General features: G+C 42.2%; 1 protein-coding gene across 1 annotated transcript; it reads left to right on the top strand.

Moving 5' to 3' along the window:
• The first annotated feature begins 406 nt into the window (after positions 1-406).
• LOC121351457 (protein spinster homolog 3-like) lies at positions 407-23,396 on the top strand. Its single transcript, XM_041463600.1, has 11 exons — positions 407-615; positions 3,852-3,917; positions 4,409-4,545; positions 5,093-5,244; positions 6,209-6,275; positions 7,023-7,213; positions 9,330-9,482; positions 12,611-12,800; positions 15,364-15,429; positions 21,563-21,661; positions 22,775-23,396. Exons 1-11 carry the CDS (start codon positions 408-410, stop codon positions 22,940-22,942), a joined length of 1,497 nt encoding a protein of 498 aa, XP_041319534.1. The 5' UTR covers position 407; the 3' UTR covers positions 22,943-23,396.
• The last annotated feature ends 616 nt before the right edge of the window (positions 23,397-24,012 follow it).

The following is a 24,012-nucleotide window of genomic DNA, read 5'->3' as shown; positions in this document are numbered from 1 at the left end:
TTCTTTCTTTCTTTCTTTCTTTCTTTCTTTCTTTCTTTCGTAGGAGGGCTATTTCTAGCTCTGACAACTCACTGACACCAAAGAATACTGTTATTTTTGCATTTGTAGTTTCTGTGAGAGCACTGTGGAGTTGTTTTATTTCTTGGGTGCTCAATGGATTACTTTGCTTTTGTTTACATTTACTTTGCCTTGTCTTCAAGGCCAAGGTTTTCAGCACTTTTGCAAAACACAGCACTGCAACTTTTTTTCTTTGTAGGTTCTTCTGACTGCAAGGAACATTTCAGTTCTTAGTGGCTGAGCTTCAGTCCGGAAATGACCGTAGTGATTGAAGTTCCTCATAGCCCCAACACATCAATTTTGTGTGAGGAAATGCTTCATCACCCCTGCTGAGTGTCTGCACTGGAAACATGCAACCCCCCTGTGAACATGAAGACACAAACTTGCTGCTCCAGCCACTGTTTGAGGGACAGAATTATGGAGCTGCTGCAGAGGATGGCACAGAGTGTCCATCAGTGGCTGTGTCAAGGAACAATCCAGCAAAGAGGGATTGCCTGGTAGTTGCTGTGCTGTGCTTTGGGAATTTAATAAATTTCATTGATTGGTTCATTGTGCCAGGTGAGAACCCATTTTCCTCTTCTAAAGAAAAAGAAATTTAAGTTCTTAACAGCTCTACAAATGTTTCTGAAGTAAGGATATGCTTTATGTCTTTTTACTTTCTCTCATTTTATCTGCTTTAGCCTGTTGATCATACTCTTAATGAAACTTCCAATTATAAATCTGGAAAGACCTAGGAGTGATTTACTAGATATTAATTGTTAGTAGAATGCTTATAAAAATAAAAGAACACTTTAAAATCTAGGTATCTTATAAACAGACTTTAGCATACAGGGCAACTGGTCCATGCTTGTGGCTGGATTCTACAGAGGTGTGAGTAAGGAGCTGCTCTTTACTGTGCACAGCAGTTTACAAGGCCTTCTTTGCATCTAGTAGATTCTATATGTTATTCCTTTATCTGAAGAATACTGATGCTACTCCCTCCATTACAAGTTCAAAAACTATGTGATCTTTGTGATAACTTTGTTATCCATGTTAGGGATATTATCCTTAGGGGAGGCTTAACTTCCTTGTGAGCTGCTGGCAGTTTGTGATTTCTGCAATTAAGAGTGAAACATGATTGCAGAAAAAGAACAGAGACCCACTTCCTTAAGCCTTCTCCCACCCACAAGTTAGGACTTGTTGTCTAATAAATCATATCCTTCCTCCAAAATATGATTTTTAAACTATTTTTTTTCCCCAGCTGAAAATGACCAAGAGTTGCTTATATTCAACTAGAGGGAAAATATGGAACTTTTTCTCCCATATAAATTGTGGTCTGTGTAAATTCTTCTATTTAGTACTACTCCTAAGCATCTCCCATCTTCCAGGGATCTGATTTAGAAAATAGGGGAAACACTTGTTGTGAACTTGCTATATTTTACTTCTGAGTAACCTGGGAAACAGATATATTTTAAACCTTGAAAAAAACCCAAAGGATGGATTCTTGAGTTTGGAATTAATACCTAGTTACAGCACACAAAGTAATTATTTTGCTACTTCAACTATTCAGAAATGTAGGACAGTTAGTCAGTATCTTTAAAAATGGAGAGTGTAGTGGGTTTAAGAGTTTGAGCTTGGTTTTTTGAGTACTTTTTAACAGCACAAGAGGGAACGAAGCAAGTAGGAGTGCAGTTGGAATGCATGCTGAATGACACTGCAAGGCTGCGAGTGAAAAACTTCTGTGTATGAGTTCTGTTGTCAAGCAACTTTCCTTGGAGAGGGGCAGGGGACAGAAGAGGATGAAAACATCTTCAAGGAAGAGCTTGGATGCTAGAAGGGTATCCCCTTGGGAGGGTTAAGATCAAGAAGCCATTTGACTCATTCCAAGCTTTGAACTATTCAGGGGCTCCTGAACCAGCTAAGAGCTTAAAATTCTCCCACCATGCTCCCAGGTACCTTCAGGGACATGCAAGAATTCAAGAGCAGAGGTGGGGATAGTGCCCAGGCCTTTGAAACATCCCCTTGAATTACACTGGATGACTAAACCACATTTTACTTGGTTCTATGACGGCTGGGCCATGGGGAAGTCTGTAAGCTGCAGTTTATACCACAGCAATAAAACACTGTTCACCTGCTAGAATTCAGTGCCACTGCAGAATTCTTGCAGCAGTGCATTTGAGTTTGGCTGTCCAAGTGTGTGACCATGTTGTTAGATTCAGCTAACAGGAAAGGGAGGAAGGGGAGGTGTGAGTATCTGCTTAGGAGTAAACTGGCAGCAGTTACAAAGTTGTGGTTTCCGGATAGTTTTGCTCTCTGGCTTTGACAGTGTTTGCATCTTCCCCTTAGTTGTTTGCTGACTTCAGTTTGTTGAAACTAGTGACCATGCAGACCTTTCCCCTCTTTTCTGTCCACCAAACAGTTCAAATCAATGCTTTGTAATTTGCCAGGATCTGGCAGAGTCAGTTATTTTAGTTATGTGGAGGGGATGACATTTTAATGGTGCTCAGTGTGAATGTTAGTTTGAGATGAAGTTGTGGTTCAGTTCAAGTCTTGTTAGCTGTGATTTGTTCTAGATACTCCACGAGACCAAACCTGAATTCCTCTAATACAGTATTTCTGTGCATTGATCACTGGCTGCCAGAAAGGAAGGATATAATTGATTGTCCTGTTTTAATGATGCAAAATGTTTGAATTAAATCTCTTGTTTAAACTTTTGAAACCATTAGGAAACCCCTACCTGTAAAATATGTTCAAGAGTCACTGAGAAACAGCTGTAAACCTCTGGAGCTGCTGTTAGGCTGGACCTTGATCTACAGTGACTTGAAGTCACATCAGTAAATAGTGAGTGGCCTGATGCTGCAGCCATGGGGACTGTGGGAGAACATGGATTTACCTTTAAATTAGCTGGTCCCACACTGCTTTTAAGTGGCTGGAGCAGTGTAGTTCATGGCACAATGTGTAAAGCACAGTGTGGGAGAAGAGGTGCCTCTTGCTGGCTTCACCCACTCCCTTCTGCTGCAGATGAGCTCCGGTGAACACAGCAGGCAAATTACACAAAACTTGTTCTCGCTTCACCCACTGCCTTCTGCTGCAGATGAGCTCCGGTGAACACAGCAGGCAAATTACACAGAACTTGTTCTCTTAAGAGGATGAAACCACCACTACTTAAAAATGTTATAATGAGCTCCGGTGAACACAGCAGGCAAATTACACAAAACTTGTTCTCTTAAGTAGTGGTGGTTTCATCCTCTTAAAAATGTTATGGCTTTATCTATTTTGACAAAATTGAAGTGGCATGAGAAGTAAATGTTTTTTTTAATTGACATCTTTCAATGCTGGAGTACGGGTATGCTTTTTCAAAGCAGTATCTTCTATTTTCAATTGGTTTTCAGCAGTGTAAATTGGAAATACAGAAAGGTGAGATGGAAAATCTTCAGCTCTGGCATGGTATAGAGAAGAAAATGACCTTTGTGTCTGAACATCCACTGTTTTCTTCTACATTGTGTCCATTAAACTTTGAACTCTAAATTTTTCATATTTTTAGGTGCTAATGGTGCAAAAGAAGCAGAACAGGAGTGGTTGAAACAGTGCATAAACTGATTCTCATAAGACCCTTATAGTAGAAAGTCATTCGTTTTATCTATAGCAATAAGAATTTTTAATTCTCTGTGCATCTTATGCTTATAGTAGAATAATAGCTTACATCTAAACTAAAAACTAAATGTGCTGCAGTTCATGCAAGCCCTGTTTTTGGGTGGTAGTTACCAGGATTAGCAGGGTGCTTTGCTGTCATTCAATGTCTGCCTCTGTTGCAGGGATCCTGTTGGATATACAGAAATACTTCAGGCTCAGTGATGGGAAGACAGGTCTACTGCAGACAGGTAATAAAATCTCCTCAGTTCAGAGAGCTGACTTTGCCTTGCCCCTCTGTGGTCTGCTCCTAAAACACAGTCCAGTTTCTTAGCTCTTCTAGTTCCTCTTTCTATGTGGTATTGCTCACTTCCACTTGTGGGCAGGCTGACTATAATGCAAAACTGAAAGTCAGACTAGAGTTGGGTCCTTCAAAAATCCCACAGTATGTGAATCACAAAAGATGAAGGGTTTCTCAAGAAATACAAGAGTTGAGTAATTCACATACATTCATATTGTTTAATTCAATTCACATCAATTCAATTCACATACATTTTATTGTATAGGTATTTTGAGTCTGCATTTGTCTTTTTCCAAATATCAATCCTCCTCCTAGTCCTAGAAACTCAGGCTGCCTTTAAAGCCTGCCCTAAAAATAACCTGAGTTTATCTGAGGGCTGAGCAGTACATGTGACAAAAACATTTAGATAAATATTATCTTTGTTCATTGTTGGATTTTCAGTCTTCACCTTGTGTTACATGCTGGCTGCCCCCATCTTTGGATACCTTGGAGATCGCTACAACAGGAAGATCATCCTTGGAGCTGGTATTTTCTTCTGGTCTGGTGTGACCTTGGGGAGCTCATTCATCACTGAGTCGGTATGTTGCTTTTTTAGAGGGTGCTATGGGAATAACCTGCATACATCTTGCAGGACTTGATAGAGTCCTTCTCTAATCACGTTTGGAAAAGCATCAGTGACCACTCATTTCCCGAGCCTTAAGCCTGGACTAAATATGCTCCATGCAGGAATGCCTTAAAGGACTCTGGAGTCTAGCCTAGGCAATAGAGAGCCCACACATTATTGTTGTGATTGATGGGGTTTTATTTTTGTGCAGAAAGGTTTTTGTTTATGACCTTACAGTTTGCTTGTTACATGTGTTCTATCCACCCTGTCCTGAAATTCCCTCTGGGTGTCACTCTGAGAAGTCACTGCTGTGCAGAAAGAAAAAGCCAAGCAGTGAGATGTGAGGGGAGCAGGTGTGAGTGGAGGGAATACAGACACAGGCAAAAGGCAGTGGAATTCTAATTTCCTCTGGTAGATTTCATCCACTACAATGCCCCTCTTTAGCAGTAAGCTTTCTTTCTGTTTCTTTCTTTCTTTCTTTGCATGGACTTTTTTGACTATAATATGTCTTTTCCCTGCAGCATTACAGGATATTTGTTCTTTCACGAGGATTGGTTGGCATTGGCTCTGCCAGTTACTCCACTATAGCACCTACCATCATTGCAGACCTGTTTGAGGAAGGAAAAAGAACCACAGTGTTATCTATCTTCTACATTTTCATTCCAGTGGGAAGGTTGGTTTTCTTGCAGTGGCCTTTTGAAATTCTGTCTGACCACACCTGCAATTCAATATATCCTGAGCCCTAATCAGATTTATTTTGATATATTTCTTTATTGGCTCTTACAAAGGGATTTGTCACTTCCTTGGCAAGTTTGAATAGAGCTGATTAGGTGTATTTCTCTACTTACCTTGAGAAAAATTTGCTTTTCCCCCCTAACATTTTTAGGGAGAATCTAGACTCCAGCAACTCTGGCTTTGAATAAAATATTGAATCAATTCTAAAAGAAATATGTGCATGAGAGTATGTAATTTATTTCTGTGTTTTGGGAGACAAAAGCTTTTAGATATTAGTTTATTTGACAGATTTTTCAAGAATCCTCCATTAAATGTTTCCCAAGGAAGAACTGGTACTTCCCTCTCCTCTTTTAGTTAAATTGACATTGTGTCTGAAGAAAAGGTGGAGAAGAGCTTTCCAAAGGGTTTAGAGGAGGAAGAACTGGTACTTCCCTCTCCTCTTTTAGTTAAATTGACATTGTGTCTGAAGAAAAGGTGAAGAGCTTTTCAAATGGTTTAGAGACATACTCTGTATCAGAGCAGGCAGCCAAGGCTGGGCCCAGAAGGCAGATTAAAACTAAAGAAATTCCTGCAGGGCATAATTCCTTTGGCTAGCACAGGAGGGAGTAGGTAATAAAATGTTTTATGGGCTCTTTGATCCAGGTTTGCAGTGTCATTCTACAGAATATGTATTCCAAGGGGAATCTGGGACATTACTGTCATCATCTCAAGTCTGCTCTGAGGAGGTTAGACTCTCTTTTTAATACTGGCTGCCAAGCAGACTAGCACAGACCATGAGGGTTATTTCTGTTTATCCCTTTGGAAAACTATGACAGAACATTCTCCTTAGCTGGCAAGACACGTCATTTCAGCAATCCAAAATTCATTGGTGCTTACTGACCATTCCTTTCTGCTGTTTGCAGTGGCTGTGGTTATATGCTGGCAGCTGGCATGGCAAAAAGCACAGGTGACTGGCACTGGGCATTCAGGGTGAGTCATTTTCATTCACTGTAACACCAAAATCATCACTGGGGTTTGGATTCTTTATATTCATTGTGTTAAAGGTGAGCAGTGGGAGGACTTCCTACCCTCTGACAGGTCAGGAACGTGGTGTTTAGGAGAAGTTTTCTTGCAGGACAAGTGGCAGATTTCTACCTAGCTCTGATAGGTGTAGGTGAAATTGTACAGCAGCCAGGGCAGGTGCTGAAGTTCCTCTTACCTGAGAGCACACTTGGAATGGTTGTTACTGCACCAAGACCTCCTCAAACAGAGGAATTTGAAGGTAAAATGATCATTGTACTGGTAGCACCAGTTTCTGGAATGCTGCTGGGAACAACTTCTTTGTATACAAAATCAGCTAGCACATGCAGCTGAGTGGGGCAGAGTATTTAGTTGAGTAACACGATGTTATTCAGGTAACATTGGTGACTGCATCAGTGATTCTTGTGTTTGTGGCTAGAATACTACAGTACAGTTTTCTTTCTTCACATTTTTTTGTTTAAATCAGAGGGAGGAGCAATCAGGTATCTGTATGATGGGGAGGGAAGATCTATTATCTTTTCTTCAAAGTCACCAAAGTCACTCTTTTTCTTTAAAAATATGATCTAAACTAGCACACAACTATTTCTGAACACATCTGCAAATTTCTGATAGTGATTCTAATGCACTTGGAATTGCTGTGGAGTTCTCACTATAAGAAAACAGCTATCTTGGATCTAACCAACCTTGTGTCTACAGGTAACTCCTTGCATGGGAGGACTGGCACTGCTTCTCCTGATTCTACTGGTCCCTCACAAGATCCAGAGAAAGACAGCAGCACACAGAGCACTGAGCATCTCTGGCATGATAGGAAGAGCAGATGAGAAGCCAGATGTACACAGAACTACCAAGACTACTTGGTGTCAAGATGTGGGATCACTGGTCAAGAAGTAAGTGGTTTGAGCTACAAAGGCTCCCTCTGTTGAGGAATCACCATTCCATTATAAGAAATATGTCCACTGAGTCCCACTTTGCTCCATTGAGCCACATGCTGTATGCAAGAGGATGGAAACACCATTAGTAAAAATCTTCTTTCCACTTTTTTACAGGAATGCTGCAAAAGAGATAAAAAATTTCTTTGCTTCTTCTATCTTCCCATTTTGAGGAGGGGGAAGGGGGTGAAGTTATGTTGGCAGTTTGCTCCTATTTGAATCCAAAGCTCTACTTTATACTAAATTTTCCCTTCCCTACAGGAGCTAGATTGGTAAAAGTGCATAATTTTCTGGTGTAAATTTATTTATAATTCTTAGCACCCGAGGAAGGTTGGATTAGCATGTCCCAGGCACTCTGTGGTATTTGAGAACCTGCTGTGCATGAGGTCAGAGTTTGTGGGACCCCCATACGCTTTATAAAGTAGTTGTCCATGTGTTTTGATGGGCTGAGCTGTGGCTGGCAGATGACATCTTCCTTTTAACCACACAAAAATTAAAGATGCAGCTGACCTGCAGGGTGCAGTAAAACGAGGACTGGAGCAGGTTGCTCGCTCCTGTGCCCCCGCAGCCGGGCGGTGCCAGGCGGTGCCGGGTGGTGCCGGGCGGAGCCGGGCGGTGCCAGGCCGTGCCGGGCGGTGCCGAGCAGGTTGCTCGCTCCTGTGCCCCCGCAGCCGGGCGGTGCCAGGCGGTGCCGGGCGGTGCCAGGCCGTGCCGGGCCGTGCCGGGCCGTGCCGGGCGGTGCCAGGGCGGTGCCAGACCGTGCCAGGCCGTGCCGGGCCGTGCCGGGCGGTGCCGGGCGGTGCCGGGCCGTGCCGGGCCGTGCCGGGACAGGACGAGGCGCTGGAGCGGCTTTGGGAACAGCAGGTGCCGCTGTGCAGCTGCGCCAGGCAGCTCCGCCTGCCGCTGCCGCAGGCTGCTTTCTAACCCAACGCTTTTCCTTTAAAGACTTGCTTTCCTGGGACATCGTTTGTCTTTGGAATGTTCTTCCAGATGATCCAGCGTTTTCTAGCTGCCCGCTAAATCTGCATCCTCTTTACATCCTGAATAGCGGGTACGTTAGAGATCGGTTTTGTAGGATCACAGTTTGTAGGCACTACATCCTGAAGTGAATTTAAAAAAATAATTTCCTGAATCAAAAATGAACCTTTCTGACATTTCAACAACTAGTCTATCTCCAAAGTTGCTTTCCTACAGAGATGTTTGAGTGTAAACAATAGATCTTTTTATTTTCTTTCCCTTTAGCAATTGATTCCCATTTTCTTTTCCTTGGACAATTGATTTCCAAAGCATAAAGACGTACTGCCAAAAAACTATGTGGTTCCACTTTTAATCAAGTCCAAGAGCACTTTTTCTTTAGGAAATAGAGAATTAGGTTCATTTCTTAACAAATCCTCTAGTTTGGTGGTCACTTGATCATTTGCAGCATACATCTCTATTGACCTCAAAGGGGATTTTCTCCTGAACTATTAATGACAAAGAGTCCGGCAAAAATTTAATTTTCTCCTAGGGTAGGGCAGGAAGGAGACAAGGTTTTGGACAGTTTTCAAAAATGTTTTTCCTTTTGTCTGAAACTTGCTGTGGAGATTGAGTCTATTTTTACTCACTCAGGTAGGGTTAAGGAGTGCTCCAGCCCAGCTCAGACCCAGACGTTGCTCTCATTTATAATGGTTACAGAAACAGCTTAAAACCTGAGGCATTTAGACTTGAACAGAGAACCCTTTCCTTTAGGTACTAAGCCATTAAATTCTTGCTCACTCTCTATTGTTATACTTCTGCTATCAAAAAATTCACAGCAATTGTTTTGGCAGAAGTTGGCATGAAATCTGCAAGAGACCAGGATTTAACATTAAATCAGTAGGTCATACCCTTTGCTCTAATTAGTGCTTTATTGTGAATTTCATGATCAGAGTTCAGATATTCAAGGGAGTGGATTTTGATTACAAGATGTCTGAATGCATTGTTTTGTTATTGCTTGAAATCCTGGGTGTTGCAGGTAGGTTTTCCCTTTTTCCTCACACCATTCTTTCTAATATCTCTCAGCTGGTTGGTTTTTTTTTTTTTTTTCTACTTTCAGCTGTAGTTTTGTCTGTTCCTCACTGGGTCTCACTGCCATGGCCTTTGTCACTGGAGCCCTGGGAATGTGGATGCCTCTGTTTCTGTACAGAGCTCAGGTTGTGCAGGGCCTTGTCCCACCATGCCTCCAAGACTCGTGCAATTCATCTAACAGGTGAGCTGTGCCGAGGGAGCACACCTGGAAACGCTGCAGGGTGCTCAGTCACAGCTGGTTTCCAGAGGGGAGGGCAGGATGTGACCCAGCGCTTCTCGTGAAGGCAATGGGGTGTGAATGTTAAATTGCCTCCAGGTATCTGAGACACTCCCCTTTGGTTGTTTGTTTATAATCACTCAGTTAACTGGAAAGATGTTGCCAGCTCTATTTAAGTAAAGTGGGAAGAAGCAGTAATAGTAACAGCTGTGGGGGAAAAGGAGAAGCTTTAGCAAGGCGTTTTTAGTTGACAAATGACTGTGCACCCCAAGTTACTTAAATGCCCATTTAAGTATATTTGAATCTTGTGTTGTAGTAACTTGCCTATTATCTTCTTCTTATTCTGTTTTCATAATCCATGCCATGTTGGTGAGTTCATTGTGGCTGCCAGCTTGTAGAAAGCTTGCTGATTTTTATGTAGTATCAGATCATCACACCAAACCAGGATCTTGTGAATAGCTGCCAGCAGAACTCTGCTTACAGAGCATGTCCAGACCAATGAAGATTCATTAACAGTATCAAATATTGTATAAGAAGGGGAATTTACACTAGTACAACACTTTGAAGTAGTCAAGACACACCTTTTTGTACATCCCTTTTCCCCACCAAGGAAGATAAGCTTTTCTTCACAGTGTGTTGTCCAGAATACAAAAATGTATTCAGTGTTCCTCATGAGTCTTCACAGCTTCCCTCAGTAACAGTGAGCACTGGGACTGACTCCTGGCAGTGGTCTCCATACAAGTATCCCTTTCTCCAGGAGGTACCCCAAGTCTTGTTTCAGTCTCTGCTTTTGTAATGGATTTCAGAGAGCTAAGTGCTTACTGCATGGCCTTTCCAGGTAAAGACACTTAAAGGGAAAAGCAGTAATGACACCTTGAATGTATCCTCTGCTAATGGGATTTTTCTGTCTTTCTGCAATGGAATAACTGAGTCAACTCAGAAGTGATTTCTGAGTTGTAGCAAAACCAGATGGATTGAAGAATCATCCCAAAATCCTTCAGTGGGAAATGAATTGTCCTTCCAGGGATGCCATCAGTGGCACATTACTTATCAATGAACAGTACTGGGAAGAGAGTGAAATACAGGAGTCTGGCTCAGGGTAGGCAGATGAGGGAAGCTGAACAGTTTAAGATGTTTGGCTGTATCTGCTCACAGATGCACTTCAAGTACTTCCTTTGTCAACTTGAAGGTGTTGGCGTCTAGTTTGTTTTCTAATCCACTTCTGAATTATTATTCCACAGTAGTGTTTTTAGAGCAGACATGGTCTTCAGGGAAGTGAAACAGAGCATTTGATAATTTAACCTCATGTACTGCTTCTTATAGGATGCTTTTAAATCTAACCTTGGCATAAGCTCATACCAGAAGCAGTGTAAGGCTGGTTTTGGACTGTTATTCCAAGGGGATGTAAAGAAACAGAATATAAACTGCTATGTCAGACCTGATGGTGCTGGAGGAACTGAGCTGCACATTACCAGACCTGCCCAGGGATACTTTTAAAGATGTTTTTCCCTCTGGCTGTTCAGCAGTTTCAGACTTTGTTTAAGGATCAGGACTGTGTCCCTTAGACTCCTTGGAAACACAGACTCAAATGGCACCACAACTGATTCAAGTCTCAATCCTTTCAATGTAGATAAATAGGCAGCGTGAAGTTTTTATTCAGGTCTTTGTGCAAACACTTTCAAACAGATCAGAAAGATAAGTGAGCATTCTCAGACCCTAAAGGATCCCATAGGAGTCTTTCCCCAGTACTAGGCTTCTGTACTTTCCTACTCCTGTCAACTGAACTGTGCTTGGATTTAGTTTTGGCCATTCTCTTTTATTCCAGCTGCAGGTTTATTTCAACTTCAGTTTACAATACATGAACATTCTAAACACAATTCCCTGAATGCTTCAATCAACTAATGTCACCTTGGAACTTGCCTCTCTTGAACAAATATCTGAGATTATTCTGCCAAGTGACAATCTATAATGTCACCATCAAGCTATAGTCAGTGAAGGATCAGAATTCTGAAGAACTTGCAGGGAGAGTACAAATTTTCTTCAAGTTTGTTATCTTGCATAGCAGTACCTTTTTTTTTTTTCCTTGTAGAATTATTGAGTTCTTCCTAATCAGCCAGAAAGAAATTAAGAATTGGATGTTCTGTAGTTTAAAGGAACAGATCATGTCCCAGCTAGTTACTTTGCTTTGCAGTTAGAAAAAGTTCAGGAAAATGTACAGAACTTGCCATGTAGCACTCTAAAATATTCAGAAGCACTTGTGCTCAGAATACATTGATCCTGTCCCTGCTTGCCTTCAGAGAATTACAATGCAGTGGCACCACTGATCTTGGGCAAGAGACTTGCTTTGTCATTGGGGGGGGTCTCACTGGGACAGAGACAAAAGCACACATGCAAGTCCCTTTGGAAGCTGAATCTTCTAAACTATTCAGACATGTTCTTTTAAAACATGAACTTGTGGTTCCTGAAGAACACATTTGCATTTGCAGACACACAAAGCTGAATGGTATTGGAAACTCTGTGTTCAGAAAATGCTAGGTGGACCTGGCAGTAGTTACCTATTCAGTATTCTTTGAACTCTTCTGGGAAGTGGTAGGTGTTTCCCATAGTCAGAGAAGTGACTCATCTCAGCTGTGCTAACCAGAGGGTTATAATTTAGATGTGTATCATTCCACGTGCTAGGATCTCTTCCAAGGCAGCAGATTGTGATACAGGGTTACTCCATCTGTGTTTCAGGGATGACTGGGTAGATTGATTCACAGGGTAACCATGATGACTCTGTCTCCTCTAAATCACAGCATGTCCAAGCCAGATCATACAGAGCAGAGCCCTCCCTGAGCCTGGGTGCATAACACCTGCTCTGTAAATGGGAAAGTATCTTCTCCAGGGGATACAGCCACCATTGCAAAGCCATTGCTTCAGCTGGGGCTTGGGATTGCCTCCATTTAGAAGGAGTGGGAGGGTCACATCGAGTGGAATAAAAGTCAACTTCCCTATTAAAGATTCCTCTGAAACTACAGGTACAAGCTAACACCATTTATTTTTCCACAGTACAGTTTTTCTATGCTCAGCTGAATCCTTTGCTTTGTCACCAGCCTTATATTTGGAGGCATCACCATTGGGACAGGAATCTTGGGTATTATTGCTGGGGCAGAAGCTGCAAGACGTTTAAGGAAGATAAACAACAAAGCTGATCCTCTGATCTGTGCCACAAGCATGTTCATTTCTGCCCTGTGCCTCTACATAGCTCTGATGGTGGCCCAGACAAACATCCTTTCCACTTTTGTAAGTGACAATTAGCAAAATGTCTTTTGGCTAGGGAGAATGGGAAGGGGGAGGAGGAGGCGAGGGGTGGCTTTTGCAGAACTCTCTGCAGTCTTCTAGACCATTAAGAGGTTTCAGTGACTTGTGGCAAGGTATCCAGGTAAGCTGTGGGCTCTGATGCTCTCTTAGATGAGGTCTGTCCTGTGAGAGCCACGCTGGGCAGTCCTTGGTACAGAATAAAGGGCAGACAGAGCACAAAAACTGGGCTTGAGGTCCTGCAGAGTGCCCACAATGAAGAAGAAAATAGTAACTACGCATTTAGCTGCGTTGAAACATGCCCCTTATGCAAAAATGTAGTTAAAACAAGTCTCAATCTTATGTTAATTTTTAATGCTTTGTGCCTAATTTAGTATTCTTATTTATTTTTGCTCTCTTAATACTTAAGGGTTGGTGTAGTTGGGACTGTACAATACACACTGTTCTAGCTAAGAATAATTTAGCCCTCACCTTCAAAACCCCAGATCACTAGCTGATCTTCAAAGTCAAGCTTTTGGCAATACAAACTGAAGTATAAATCATTTAAATTCCATTCTCAGTAAAAGGGAAAACAGAAACTTACTAGGAATGACAAAAAATCCCTGTAAGAGGGAACTGAATGTAAACCCTATTTCAACTGTAATCTGGTAACAGCTGGGGAAAGACTCCTGTGCATTTTTTCTGTGACTCCACAGCCAAAATCACCATGATTAACATGTAAAGTAAAGTAAATTACAGTAATCAACAGTTCTCTGCAAAAGGGCACTTTTGCATGTTTTTTGCTTCTAAGAATAATGCTTGTTCAAAGAGGTTTTCCTTCTGACTCCTCAGGAATGTGTATTCCTGTGGAAAAACACCTTTACACCAAGAGAAAACACAAGTGGATTGGCCTGTCTAAGTGTGTGCACACAAAGCAAAATGTGAAGTGTGAAGATTATTTTGGATCCAATAGTGGGAATCTGAGTGCCCAGAAGAATTACCCATTGTCTTTTTCTGCTTCTCAGAGTCCCACAAGCTCTACTCATAGTGTGTTCCTCAGGGGATTTTTTGTCATTAAAGGTAGAGAACACCAGTTTAATTTTCCAGTGTGTGTTAGATGAGTGAATCAATGTATTTGGTTGCAACTACCAAAACATACCTTTTATTAGAATCATGGAATCACAGAATCATAGAATCAGGGTTTGGAGTTGGAAGGGACGTTAAAGCTCATCCAGTTCCACTCCCCTGCCATGGGCAGGGACACCTTCCACTATCCCAGGTTGCTCCAAGCCCTGTCTAACCTTGCCTTGGACACTTCCAGGGATGGGACAGCCACAGCTTCTCTGGGCACCTTGTGCCAGGGCCTCACCACCCTCAGAGGGAGGAATTTCTTCCTTATATCTAATAATATATTAATTATAATATCTCTGTCTAAAGCATTGTGAAGGAAAAGATGTCTGGATAATGGTCTATACTAAGTTTATCAGTGCTTCAAGGAACATTTTTTCCCAGACTGGTTTGGAGAAGGAAACAAATGAACAGAACAGACAAGAGCCACAGGATGTATGGATATCCTAGGTCTATTATCTATATTTATTACCTACAGGATATCTATAGGTATACTAGGTCTAGTTCTCCTTAGGAGAATGTAAGCCACCCCTCCAAAAACGTCTGAGTTTGTCACTGTGCCTTTCCTAGGCTGTGTTTTGATCAACCAGGGACAACATCTTGTCAAAGGCCTTATCAAACACAGTGCTGGCACCTGTTGTAACAATGTGCCATCAGTCTGATTAGTAGATAAGAATATTGTGCCAGGTGCCATGTGACTTTGTGGCCTGTGTTTCTGAAGAGGTTCTGCTTTCTAGCATTGCTCCACCTCAGTGGTGTAACTTTAATCCTTTAATCCTTTTCCTCCTTTAAGTCTCGCTTAGTCTGGGCAGGCTGCTCCAATCTGTGTCCAGGGCTGGCTGAAAGGGTTAATATTTTCTGAGGCCACAGCTGTAAGAACTGTTCAGTGCCCTACCCTTTTTCCTCATGGCTGGGTCTCCATCTGTGATGGATTAGGGATTTCCCACAGGACACCAAGGTTTTGAGACTGCCTGTCCCTTGGAGTCCATTCCATTTTGGAAGTTCTCTCTCTGAAGGAGCCCTTAAGAGTACTTGTACTGGCCCAGAGGTGTTCACTTGGCTTACCTTGCATCCCTGTGCACTTTGTAAAATAAACCTGTGCTGAATGTTTCTCTTCCATGGATCTTGCTTTTCTCTTCTTGGGTTCAGTAGTTCATAGCAGTTAATTTGGGAGGCTGGTATACGTTTCCTATTTTGGCTCTTCTGCTGAGGAATTGTGACCCAAACACCTTCTTTGATTCTTTTCCCCACCTTTAAGGTGATGTTAGTGTTTGTAAGCATAGACAGAGGTGTTTAATTTAGAAGTAATGGGTATGTAGGACAACTCTTACATAGATAAGCACAGTCAGTGAGCCTGCCTCATCCTCACAATATAGAAGGGCAATGCAGAGTATAGTATAGTATAGTATAGTATAGTCACTGCTTTTTTTCTGTTTTGCAGATTTTTATTGCATTTGGAGAACTGTTTTTGTCTGTAAACTGGGCTGTTGTGACAGACATACTACTGGTAAGTGCTCATGAAACTCTTCCCTTATTTCAAGGTTTTGACAATGTAATATTGTTCCTAAGCCTGCATCTTGGTGGGTTTCTGGGGACAGATGAACAGACTCCTACAGAGAATCCCCTTGTTGGTATCCTGCTTGGAATCACTGCCACAATGTACTGCTGGGCAAGGATGCCAGTGGCAATAAGGGTGTGGTGGTGCAGTAGTCCAAGTTATTATAATCCCAGGAAGATGTCCTGATTTGGGTGGAACTCATGCATGTGGTGCTCTCTAGTGCTGTCTGTACCCATAGTATTTTGGGCTTCTGTACAGCTCTGTGTTGTCAGATACCTGTTAGAAAATGGCGTGCTCCAGAAACAAGGTCATTTTGTGTCTATAATCAGGTTTTCTACTTGTTTTCCAAAGGTTTGAAAGGATGATCCCAATGAGGCAAAGTTGGTAGTCCATGAACTATTAGCAAGTTCCCTTAGTTCAGAATACAGTGCAGATGAATTCCAGCTCTTGCAAGTCCAACTCATAAGTGTGCTACACTGCCAGAGCATCAGGCCAGCAGTGATGCTTAAGGGGCTCTTGGGAATTCCAGGACTTGGGAATTCCAGGACCAAGGAATAGCAGTGCATGATTTCATTTGGATTCTGTCATCAGTAATTTCTTTAGAAAGGAGTGATGTGAAAAGCACACATCTTGTAGCACAGTTTGTCTAGACTGTGATAAGCAGCTTCTTTTTATAATTTCAAAGGTTTTCAGAGTTAGTAATTTTACTTGAGTTTTTACTCTAAATAAAAATTTGGCAACCTTTCATTTAGGTTGTAGCTCCACAGTCACTAATAGATGTCTGTGTAAACCCTGGGGCAGATACTATAACTGCTGAACTACACAGATCATTATAGTCTTATCAACTAGTTTATATGACTTTTTTTTTTAAATAATCTATAATATGAACAAGTTGAATATGGTTTATCAGTGCAATAAGCAAAGAAATGCTCATATCTGATGGACTGCAGGAAGCTGATTTAAATACCAAAGTTATTTATATGATTGACAATTCTTTTCTTGCTACCTATGGGCATAAGACAAAATATTTAAATTTACACTACCCTTTTCTATGAGGAATAGATCACCCAAGGGACCCAAACTCTACTTTGGGATCCCTGTGCTGAGAAACTGTGGATGTGATGGTAACACTAATATTTCAAGCAGGAAGCTCCCTGTGAGACAGGGACTGTTCAGACAAGTGTGGTGCAGGCACAGTGCTGCTGCAGGTGGCACTGAAAGTGGGGAAATTGTAAAGCCATCAGGACAAGTGAGAGAAGGCACAGAGTTAAGGGACAGCAGAAAGAGATCTTTGGCTGTTTCTTCCCAAGCAAAAGTCATGTGAGTGTTTCCCATTTTATGTAATAGTGTTTCATTCTAAGGGAGCTGAAATCTATTTGCAGATTGCTGCTGCAAACTTCATGGTCGTTATAAATCTTTCATTTGAGAACCACAGTGAGTTCTGTGGCATTCTTCTGTAGCACAACATGCAGTGATGCACAACAGCAGTTCACAAGAAGGACAGGAAAAAAACCTTGCAGCCTGTGGCTCCAGTGGAGCACAGGTCACTGGCCCTTGCTGTCACAGTTAGAACTGGCAGTTTGCCCCTGAGGTCACTGCACTGTGGTCTGAGTTGCTCTGATATACAAACTGCTTGGTATCTCTACTGGCCAACTGAACCCAAGTAGTGGACAAGCTGAGCAGAGATGAAAGTATTCCTATTACAGTGTAAAAGGATGAGAAAGTATATTGCCAAATGCTGAGCACTCTCTAGTGACCAAAGGGACCAGCTGTGAAGCACTGCAGAGCTCTCCTTCCACTGCCTGACCTTGCCTTGGTGTGAGTCTGTTTATCTTTGTATTTCATAGCAGAAGAGCCTCTCTTTACATTCTGATTGAGATGAAGGAATAGAACTACTTACATTTCATGGGTCTTCAGCAAAGTCCTGCTGACACTGACTGTGCATTATGTTCTCTTTCACGGTGCTGCTCTCTGCATGTCAGTTTTCTGCATCTGGAATTTTAATAAAATAGTAAATAATGCAGTCAGCATTAGTCAATTGGCTGCTTGCTTAAAATCTCAGCCAGCAGCCAGGAGGGTTTTGATTCTTATTTGACTCTCACAGAATGGTCAGAAACAATTATCCTATGAGAAAAGAGCTGAAGCCTTGCAGCAGTGAACAGGTGCAGAAAAACTGTCACTGGTCCAGACTGACAGTTTTACTTATGTTCTATTTCAGTTTATTTTGAAATAATTGGGCTTTTTTTTTTTTGCACCAGAAGAAAGTATAAATACCATTGCCATTCTTTTTACATGAGTTGAGGCACCAACTTTTTAAAGTTTCTCAATTTGCTTTTCTTTGAACTCCTACATCTGCATTTTTATTCTGTCCTCTGTCACTGTTAAAGAGAAAGGTGACATCACTGAGTTAGATAATGGTGATACATGGTGAGGAGAGTGAGGCAGATGGTTGCTGTCAGCTCTTTCTTTCAATTCCTTCCTGAATCCAAACAGAACTTTTGTTCAGTTCATTCACTCCAATCTCAGCTTTCTGAGGGAATGCTACATCACATTGCAGCCTGCAGGAGATCTGTGGGGAGCATCACTGTCATATCCTGGATCCATGTAGATCTAGAAGAGGAGGAAGTTCTTGTCTCCCAGGTGACCAACATCCCTAACTTCCATTTCTTTTAGAATATTGTGGGATTAATTAGCAGCAATATTGTATCAATTGGGAACAACTGGGGAGGTGAAAAGTTTGGCATATCAGAGCTCTGTGGTGCTGTGTTCCCTGGGAACAGACATCAAGTTTATTACCACAAATGTGCTTTGGGTTGGATCTCTTGAATTCTAAATGCTACTAATTGTTTCATCAGAAAATTATGGAATTGAGCTGAATTTGTAGATGTCTGCTCATTCAGTAACAATCTTACTTGGGAGTTGTGTTTCATCCTGTTGAAATCCCATGAGTTCAGTCTATTACTGCTCTTATGCTGACTGAAGGGTGCCACAGATAACAGCAGTAATTTCTCTTTCTGCCTTGTTTCCTATATGAACTTGTAGGATTTCTGATAATATAGCTGGATTTGCTAATGCATGTTCTTACTTTGCCATGAAAATTACTTTTCTTTCTTCCCACATGGCACAACTAGCCAGACAATGTAGCTAGGAATTCATTTCTCCTGCGACCTGTGGAGCTGAAGATGCTGACAAAAAAGATGCTGACTGAATGATAAGGACTTCCTCCCTTTGTGGCTGGTGCATCAAGAGGCATTGCATGTAGCCACCTTTGTGCCTCCTATTCAGTGTAAACACAGAGGTATCTGCTGAACCACTACAGTCCTAATGTGCAAGTGGAGAAGGGCTGTAGCTGCCTTGCTGGTTTATTGGGAGGCTGTTCTTGGAGTGTTCCTTATGAAACATGTTTGCCACCTATGAGGTTATGGAACTCTGTCTTTTAGGTTTTTGGCAGCTAATAGTGTAGGAGATGCTGGAACTGGAGGGGTTTGGGAAGGCTAACAAGATGTCCCTGTCTTTGGAAGTGCCCTGGGATGTACAGAAGTGTTCACCAACCTGTGTGTTCCATCTGCTTTTTTAGCTGACAGCTCTGTGGCAGAGTTTGCAGGAGGGTCTCTGAAACCTCCAGAGGCAGCACGAGGGATCTGCAAACTGTACCTGTTTGGGGCACCTGCTTCTGTCCAGACACCTGGGCTGGATCTTTGAGGAGTGTGCAGGATGTCACCCCCACTCCTGCCAAGGTGTGGGGTCCTAGGCAGGACCCCATGGCTTCTTCAGAGTCCTTCCCTGTGGGAAGGTGTCTTTTGTTCCTTTCTGGTGAATCCCACAGTGCCTTGAGCTCTTGAGTATAGTTTCTCTTGTGCAGAAGAACCTGAGTAATAGCACAGGCAGAGTTTGTATGAGCCCTGAAACTGTAGGAAACACCCCATCCTTCTCTCATATTTTTCTTGTTACAGTTTTGTTCCATCTCTTGTAGTTGCAGATATGGCGAATTAAATAAAGGTAGTAAAGAAGTAGTGCAAGATACTGGGAGAGCCAAAGTACATTTAGCTTTTCTCATGGTTCAATGTCCATGATATATTAAGTGCATAACAATATTTGATTTTCATTTCTCAAACACAGCCTGTCATGATCCATAAAAGAAATTTGAGTCTAGGACAGATGACATGAAAACCTTGGAGAGCCAAGGGCTGACAGTCTCCAATCTAGTACAGTCTGTCATTGCCAGGTCTGCTTCCCAAGCTCAGAGTTTCCTATTGTGTTTTTTTTTGTCTCTGTACAAGTGAGCCTGTTCACAAAGTGTGCATGCTCATCATCCAGGTAGGTTCTGAGAGAAAAAAAAAAAAGTGAGTAGACTGCACACCCTCAGTCTAGGTCATAGTGTGCTTTGGCCTCAGTGAGAAGGAGCTGTTGGATTGTTCCTTCATCCCGTGGGTGACAAGGATTTCAGAACAGCCAATCTCACATAACTCTGCTCCTACATTATCTGGAGACTGGATGCAGTCTTGTGGCAACATGACATCACACTGGTTTTCTGTAACTCTGGAGAGATCTCCAAAGCATCCCTGGTTTAATATTTGCTATTATTGAAGCACTCTACCTAAATATTCCTAATGAAAAAGAAATGTTCTATCCATGCTTAGAAATACCTGCTTTGGAGGGACTAGGAATGGAGTGGGTTATGCATTAGCTGCACATGTGCCAAGGAAGGAAGGAGGTTGTCTGTTCTAATCCAGCTGCTCAGAGCTCTCTTGCTAGGTGCAGAAATGCTGGTTTAAGAGTGATTTGTGTATCCAAGGTTGAGTCCAAGTGCCTAAGAGGGGCACTGCCAGTGTTCTCTGGTTCTTTACTGAAACTGTATGTGGTTGCAGTATGTGGTAAGCAGGACCAAAACTCTAAATTAAAAGCAAGAGCAGGGTCTTTTTTCATTTTAAACCCAACTTAACATGTATATTAATGTTTCCTTGAAGGCAGTGATAGAGCCACAGTATAGATCATACACCTTGAGTCTGTCTCTTGGTAAAACAACAATCATTCTATTAATTAGTGTGTGAGACATACTTAATGACACTTAGGTGAGTTTCAAGAAAACCCCCCAGACTGTGGAATAGAGGACTGAGAAAATATTAAGCATTTTGTTTCTGATATGAGCAAGTGGTTGGAAAACAGAGGTATGAAGGTTTGAAATTGCTTCTGTAGCACTCTGACTGTGAATGCTTTTTACATAAATGTATTATTGAAAGGCTTCTTCAGACAGAGCTGATCTTCAGTAGCACAGGCATAGAGCTCTTATTACCCCCAAATTACTATATTTTATTTGACAAAATAGTTTTAATCTACATGATGCTTTGCCATGTTCTGGATGTGCACCACATCTTCTTCTCCAACTTGTTATTTAAACTGTGTGCACTGGAAAACAAAATCAGTGTGAGGTGTTACTGCAGTACCTTGTGTCTCAGGTGCTTCCACTTACAAGCAATACCATCAAAACATCACCAGCCACTTTCTGGTTGGGCAGGTTGGGTCCTCACCTTCAGTCTTCAAGGGGTCTGCAAGGGCTCAGCTGACATGTTTTACAGCTCCTCCAGGTTCCAGGTACCCCACTTTCCCTCAGCAGTCTAGACCAGGCCTGCTGACACAGGTCAGAAGATATTTTTCTGAGAGACTGTCAGTGCTGAATCCCTATTAGCAAATCATTGTGACTGCAAGGGATACTGCCTGGAGGCTTCTATTGGTTGTATGGCCAAATGGATCTGTACAAGCTGCTCTGAGCTGTATATGGACACATATGAGTCACAGTTTAGCTACTTTATTGTTGTTTTCTCCTGTATATTCCTTTCTTGAATGTTTTTTTCCTCAGCAAAACATGCAGTGTACCCTTTTGCTCAGAATAACTTTTCTGTCTCCAAAGTTCTAAACAGTGTTTGAATATGAAATTTGTCTTACAAAGTTGTAAACAGTGTTTGAATATGAAATACATCAAAGTTGCTCTGTCAGTGTCTGTGGGATATTCTGGAAGCAGCTGGGCACCCCTGAAGTTCTGTGGGTTGATGTTCCCTCTCCTGTGGGCTGTGCTTTGTTTCAGTACGTGGTGACGCCGAGGCGACAGTCCACAGCCATCGCCCTGCAGATTTTGGTGAGCCATTTGCTGGGAGATGCAGGCAGCCCATACCTCATCGGGGCTGTAAGTGAATTCTCTCCTTACTGAATTTTCCTTGGGGTAAAACTTCTAGGAACTGATAGACAGACACTTACAGAATCATAGGCACTACTTGGTCCAAAACCAGAAATTACTCAAATTGCTGGCCCTGAGTCTAGGACGCAGAGACATTTTTCTAAATGTTTTTACTTGCATGAAGCACTTGGTCCTGTGACAATGCTTGTGGGTGTGAGTAGTTCCATGCAGTGTGTAGGAATTTACAGACTCATACATTTTTAGAGGCATACATTTTTGCAGAGACAGTGTCATAGGATGTAAGCACTTTCTGCTAAGTTTGTGAGTTTCATGGAAATTATTTCAATGTGTTAAAACCCAAGACTTAGTTCAAATCTTGAAGTTTGAAATCTTGCAATTAGTCAATGGTGTCTTGAAAATTCAGAACAAAAGTGGTGCAATGGTTGTCTTTAGATACTACTTGACCTTTAAAGCTCTGGTCTCAAATCACCTTAACCCTGAATTCCCACATCCCTAGAGACCTGCTTTCTCTGCCCTTCCACATTTACTTGATCTTAGATGCTTTTGTGCAAATCAGCCTCATACTGCTTTCTCCATGCAATTCATTAATTTTAGTTCCAGTGTAGTTCCGTCAGTCTCATTTCCTTCCTCCATTTATTTTAAGACACAGTAGGTAACAAAGCACCCATTTTGAGTTTTCTGCTTTACTTGACATGGGAGATTGAGTCTTTGTTGGTGATTTAAAGTTTAGTTTTTATGAAAGTTTATTTAAAGAAGTTCACCCCCTGTTTACAGTGTCAGGATTAGACATGGCCAGCAATGCCCAAGTGAGCCATGCCTGCAGAGCTGCTGCTGGCCCAGCCACACAGGAGGTTCCCCTTGTGCTCAGCTGGGTGAAACCCAGAGTCCCAACTGTACAATCTGTCTGGCAGAGAAGAGAGCCTCTCTCCCTGAGGGATTACCTTCTCCCTGGGTACTGGGTTTGACCAACTTTGGGAGCAGACTCTCATCCCTGTCTGCCTCTTTTATTCTTTTCAAGGCCCACCCTGTAAAGAGTCTGTTTAAAGCAGGAGAGGATGGAGGTGTAATTCCAGATTTATGACAGCCTTGTTCCCTCCCCAGATCTCCAACGCTATCCAGGCCAGGAACGTCCCCTCGTTGCAGTGGAGTTTCCGGAGCATGCAGTACAGCTTTGTCACCTGTGCCTTTGTTGGGGTCTTTGGAGGAGGATTTTTCCTCCTGACATCTTTCTACGTCGAGGAAGATCGGAAAGAAGCACAGAGGCTCTGAGGTGTCTGTGTTTATAACTGTGAAACCTGGATGTGGTGGCCTGTTTGACACCGGCCACGGGATTGTCTCTGTAACATTAAACCATGTTAATGTCTGCCTCACGGTAATGCCACGTCAGTGTCTATAAAAAAGATAAGGACAAAATGCCAGTGAAATCCCAGATTAAACAAACCTTCCACACTGAGCAAAACAGACCACAGAGCTCACAAGCAAAATTCAGTTAGTACCAAATGCTGCAGTATGTGGAAATAACATCCTTTACTGTAGTGCACCCCTGCAGACTTCATGGAACATGAGGTTCTTTATCTGTAGCCCTGTAGAACCAGTCCTGTCTCTCTGTAGCACTTCTCCCTCTTATAAAAAGTATAAAATATTTAGAAAAAACCTTTTGAATTGGACAGAGCCCTGTCCTCAAGCACCTGGATTCTTATAGCCCCCTTCTGCTCACACTTGGTTTTCCAGGTGGAAAGTTCACCAGCAATGAACTGTCCCTCAAAGGAAGATGAACTGCAGGGAGAGATTTGTACAGAAGAAAATAATGTCCCCGCTTTTTTCTTTCCTTTTTGCTTAATGAGATACAGCTGGGGAAAAGGCCAAATCACAATTCCTCCATATGGCACAAAATCCTGCATACTGAATTTTTGGATGCTTTTGACTGCAAGTCAAAAATTGCTCATGCATTGGCATATGGCAACTCTCCTCCCCCATCCATAACCAGGCCCTTGTCCTCTGTGGGCTGGGGAGCTCCAGAGGGTGTTTTACAGAGCTGTCACCAGCATGACTCTGACCTCAACAAGGCAGGAGCTTTGGAGGCACAACATCTCCTGGAGGTTAGGGAGGCCTGTGAGTTCTCAGCAAGATGAGATTTGCCTGTAGAATTCAGAAAATGCAAGTAGTAAAAAGAGTGTTTTAAGTTGTCTAAAATGACCAAGAGAAGCAAAAATTATCAAAGTCATGTCAGATTCAAGATTGGAGAGTTGTGATTATTTTATATGTAACATTTTAATGGTATGCCTCTCCTAATACTTGGAGGCTCCTCACTGTACCCTCGGGCCTTGGGTAGGTATCTC

Source organism: Pyrgilauda ruficollis, unplaced genomic scaffold, assembly GCF_017590135.1.
Source record: "Pyrgilauda ruficollis isolate IOZ18807 unplaced genomic scaffold, ASM1759013v1 scaffold168, whole genome shotgun sequence".
In the NCBI taxonomy this organism is placed as follows: domain Eukaryota; kingdom Metazoa; phylum Chordata; class Aves; order Passeriformes; family Passeridae; genus Pyrgilauda; species Pyrgilauda ruficollis.
This window is presented reverse-complemented; position numbering and strand designations above follow the sequence as displayed.

Coding starts and splice junctions, on each gene's coding strand:
- LOC121351457 (XM_041463600.1), top strand. CDS start 408: ATGCAACCCCCCTGTGAACATGAAGACACAAACTTGCTGCTCCAGCCA. Junction 616..3,851: donor TGATTGGTTCATTGTGCCAG/GTGAGAACCCAT, acceptor CCTCTGTTGCAG/GGATCCTGTTGGATATACAG. Junction 4,546..5,092: donor GCTCATTCATCACTGAGTCG/GTATGTTGCTTT, acceptor TTTTCCCTGCAG/CATTACAGGATATTTGTTCT.